This window comes from Ambystoma mexicanum, chromosome 5q (assembly GCF_040938575.1).
Source record: "Ambystoma mexicanum isolate Mex_15411 chromosome 5q, UKY_AmexF1_1, whole genome shotgun sequence".
NCBI lineage: Eukaryota > Metazoa > Chordata > Amphibia > Caudata > Ambystomatidae > Ambystoma > Ambystoma mexicanum.
In genome coordinates this window covers 1,388,257,355-1,388,262,173 of record NC_090933.1, presented here as the reverse complement: position 1 = coordinate 1,388,262,173, position 4,819 = coordinate 1,388,257,355, and the positions used below count along the sequence as shown (strand labels likewise).

At 43.8% G+C, this 4,819-nt stretch overlaps 1 protein-coding gene across 1 annotated transcript; it reads right to left on the bottom strand.

Annotated features, from left to right (window-relative positions):
- Positions 1 to 417: 417 nt before the first annotated feature.
- Positions 418 to 3,560, bottom strand: LOC138498450 (zinc finger protein 850-like). Its single transcript, XM_069622202.1, has one exon. It carries the CDS (start codon positions 2,875 to 2,877, stop codon positions 418 to 420), a length of 2,460 nt encoding a protein of 819 aa, XP_069478303.1. The 5' UTR covers positions 2,878 to 3,560.
- Positions 3,561 to 4,819: the final 1,259 nt, after the last annotated feature.

Here is a 4,819-nt window from a genome sequence, read left to right as displayed (position 1 = left end):
CTTGCTTCTCCACTCTTTCTGACTGCTCACCCTCTGTTCTCTCCTCCCTTCCTTTTCTCCCTTTTCATATCTCCTCCCCTTCTGCCCTTACTTTCTTCTATGCACTTACTCTATCAGAATTGTCCCTGGACCTAGTATGATAGCAACCTCGTCAGTCTCCTCCCCCCACCCCTTACTTGTCCCCCCCTCCAGCACTATCTGAAATGTCATCAGGCCTAGTACGATAGCCGCTTGTTTTGTTCCTCCCCTCCCTTTCTTCACCCGTCTCCCTCACCCGAGTTCGATAGTTAATTTCACATTCTTACTGTTCGTTGCCTGTAAGAATGTCATTGTATTTTCCCTTGTTCCCTCCCTTGTCGTGAAACACTTTAAAACACATTGTGCATAAGCGCTATATAAATAAACTATCATATCATATCATATCATATCTTCAGAGCATGCATATGGTTTCACCCCAGTGTGACTCCTCTGATGTATCAATAACTGACGCTTCATCTTGAACGGCTTATCACATTCAGAACATGCATATGGTTTCTCCCCAGTGTGACTCATCCTATGTAGCAATAGATTCCTCTTCTCCTTGAAAGCCTTATCACATTCAGAACATGCATATGGTTTCACCCCAGTGTGATTTCTCTGGTGTACCAATAGCTCACTCTTTGTCTTGAAAGCCTTATCACATTCAGAACATGCATATGGTCTCTCCCCGGTGTGATTCATATGATGTTTCACAAGTTGATCATGTCGCTTGAAAGCCTTATCACATTCAGAACATGCATATGGTTTCACCCCAGTGTGACTCATCCTATGTAGCAATAGATGCCTCTTGTCCTTGAAAGCCTCATCACATTCAGAACATGCATATGGTCTCTCCCCGGTGTGATTCATATGATGTTTCACAAGTTGATCATGTCGCTTGAAAGCCTTATCACATTCAGAACATGCATATGGTTTCTCCCCAGTGTGACTCATCCTATGTAGCAATAGATGCCTCTTGTCCTTGAAAGCCTTATCACATTCAGAACATGCATATGGTCTCTCCCCGGTGTGATTCATATGATGTTTCACAAGTTGATCATGTCGCTTGAAAGCCTTATCACATTCAGAACATGCATATGGTTTCTCCCCAGTGTGACTCATCCTATGTAGCAATAGATGCCTCTTGTCCTTGAAAGCCTCATCACATTCAGAACATGCATATGGTTTCACCCCAGTGTGATTTCTCTGGTGTACCAATAGCTCACCCTTTGTCTTGAAAGCCTTATCACATTCAGAACATGCATATGGTCTCTCCCCGGTGTGATCCATATGATGTTGCAATAGTTTACCCTTTGTCTTGAAAGCCTTATCACATTCAGAACATGAATATGGTTTCACCCCAGTGTGACTCATCCTATGTAGCAATAGATGCCTCTTCTCCTTGAAAGCCTTATCACATTCAGAACATGCATATGGTTTCACCCCAGTGTGATTTCTCTGGTGTACCAATAGCCCATCCTTTCTCTTGAAAGACTTAGCACACTCAGAACATGAATATGGTTTCTCTCCAGAGTGACTTATCTGATGTTGCAATAGTTGACCCTTTGTCTTGAAAGCCTTATCACATTCAGAACATGAATATGGTTTCACCCCAGTGTGATTTCTCTGATGTACGACTAGTTCACACTTTTGCTTGAAAGCCTTATCACATTCTGAACATGAATATGGTTTCACCCCAGTGTGATTTCTCAGGTGTACCAATAGCTCAGCCTTTGTCTTGAAAGTCTTATCACATTCAGAACATGCATATGGTCTCTCCCCGGTGTGATTCATATGATGATTCACAAGTTGATCATGTCGCTTGAAAGCCTTATCACATTCAGAACATGCATATGGTTTCACCCGAGTGTGATTTTTCTGGTGTACCAATGGCTCAGCGTTTGTCTTGAAAGCCTTATCACATTCAGAACATGCATATGGTTTCACCCGAGTGTGATTTCTCTGGTGTACCAATAGCTCACCCTTTGTCTTGAAAGCCTTATCACATTCAGAACATGAATATGGTTTCATCCCAGTGTGATTTCTCTGGTGTACCAATAGCGTGCCCTTTTGAATGAAAGCCTTATCACATTCAGAACATGAATATGGTTTCATCCCAGTGTGATTTCTCTGGTGTGCCAATAGCGCGCCCTTTTGAATGAAAGCCTTATCACATTCAGAACATGAATATGGTTTTTCTCCAGAATGACTCATCTGATGTTGCAATAGATGGTCCTTTCTCTTGAAAGACTTATCACATTCCGAACATGCATATGGTTTCACTCCAGTGTGATTTCTCTGGTGTACCAACAGCTCACCCTTTGTCTTGAAAGCCTTATCACATTCAGGACATGCATATGGTTTCACACCAGTGTGATTTCTCTGATGTACGACTAGTTCACACTTTTGCTTGAAAGCCTTATCACATTCAGAACATGCATATGGTTTCACCCCAGTGTGAATTCTCTGGTGTATCAATAGTGTGCCCTTTTGATTGAAAGCCTTATCACATTCAGAGCATGCATATGGTTTCACACCAGTGTGATTTCTCTGATGTACGACTAGTTCACACTTTTGCTTGAAAGCCTTATCACATTCAGAACATGCATATGGTTTCACCCCAGTGTGACTCATCCTATGTAGCAATAGCTGCCTCTTCTCCTTGAAAGCCTTATCACATTCATAACATGCATAGGGTTTCACTCCAGTGTGAATTCTCTGATGAATTATTAGATCACTTGTTTCTTTAAAAGTCTTGTCACACTCTTTCTCTTCAGTGTGTAATCTCTGATGGTGCAATATACGGCATGTTTCACTAAAAGTAGCTTCACATTCAGAAAATTCAAAATGTACCTCCATGCTGAAGACGCTATTTTGAGATAGTGATTTCTTTGTAAAGAGCTCCTTGTCAAATTCAACCTGAATCCCTCAGTTGCTCTCACCAGGTCAGGTGCAATTTTACACACTTGAGTGTCAAGAATGAGCCACTATCCTCGGCCAGAGCAGGCAGGTCTGCGATTAGAACTGTTCTACGTCCAGAGCATGGTTTCTTGCCTTGTGTTCATGCTTTTTAGTCTTTAATAAATGTCAGCTGCCACTGGAACATCAACAACTATCGACCAGCACCACAGCAGCGGCGCTATTGATTCTGAAGCATAAAGTCCAAAGTTGGTGTTCAGCATCTTTTTCATACTGAATGTGGCACACCGGTGCATTTACACAATATTTGGTAAGGAGGTTCTACACAATGCCTGAAAATGCTGTGCCTCTACTTTAAAGTGGCAGCCATTGTCCTCTCCTCTGTTCAGTATAGATTCAGTGGTCTACCATTAGATTATGTCCTGAACGACTTGTCGCAGCCAGTGAACCATTTCTTCCACGGTCAGAGGCTCCAGGTTGGGAGTGACTGTCATGTGAAAGAAGCAGATGAGGTTGCTATCATACTAGACCCAGCTATCAGAGGAAAGCTTTCTTTAAACATTTCACAGTTTTCCAATCCCTGCTTGAAGGAAAAGGAAAAACAGGATTAGTGTTCCATAAGCGACAAATACATATTTCTTATTTTAAAAATCATATGTGAAAAGCAAAAAGGCATGTTTCAACTTTATAATACTGGTTTCATGAAATCCTGGAATTTGTATGCAGGACACTGAGTTAAATGAATAGTGTAACTTGTCCCCAATTCCATGAACAGGATTAACACATAAATCTCTAAACATGTGGCCCATTGACCATTCATCCTTTGTCACAGAAATGAATAAAGGTGTGACCAAACTAGCCAACAGCCAGGATGAACACAATGCAGTGACGTGCAGCCACTGAAGTCTGAGAAATGGCCAACCCGTCAGTCGAGTCATTGCTGGTTGTGGTCAATTAACCAGCTCCACAGTGCACAGAAAAGATGGTGGAACAGGAACAAAGAGGAAAGGAAAGGTTGACTGCATTGAGATAAAAATAATGGGAGGCATGGCCATTTTGTCGAGTTACTATCTCAATACCTGCAGTGGAACCACAACTTACTGGAGTTTCACAGACGCAGATTTTGCGAGAGGAGGAAATAAGTACATCTTAGATGTAGTAACTCACATATTCCGCCTACACCCGATGGAAGTCAAGCTGTAGGGTGAGAAGGAGGAGTGGAGACAAAAAACTTCTCAGACACAGAGCCTATAGCTGAGGAGGGGGAGACGGTGGGTTGCAGAGAAATGGGGAGACACTCCGAAAGTACTCTGAGACAGAGGGCCTCATTACGACTTCGGTGGTAGCCATGCCGCTATTGGCGGCATGGCTGCCACCGAAATCGTCTCCGGTTCCAGGTTCCCTGAATGGGGAAGTAACGGGCCATTCCGAGTATGGAGGGCCCGGTACATCCTCCTTTCGGGAACCCGGGCCCTGTCCTTCCCCTTTCCCATTTGAGCCCTCATAGGGCTCAAATGGCAATGGGGAGGGAGCTAACAACGGGCTTGCGTCTTGCAAGCCCGTTGTTAGCTCCCTGCTCCCCTCGCGGGACCCGCTCTGTACGTCTGGTCAAACCAGACGTGCAGAGCGGGTCCCGCGAGGGGACCTCATAATCAGGCGGTACGGGGTTGGTCGGTATGGCGCTGTTAACCCCTTTCCGCCTGACTTGTAATGAGGCCCAGAGTACTTTCAGAGCATGAGCAGAACAGAGAGGAATCGCAAGTGAAGAAGCACATTATGGGAGTTGTGGTGCAGACACAAAGAACAAAGGGCAAAGAAAATGCACAGGAAGGGAAATTAATCAGAACTGCTGAAAGACTGATAGGAAGTCAAACAGGTGCAT

Excerpts from the sequence above, each read along its gene's own strand:
- LOC138498450 (XM_069622202.1), bottom strand. The coding sequence starts at position 2,877 with ATGGAGGTACATTTTGAATTTTCTGAATGTGAAGCTACTTTTAGTGAA.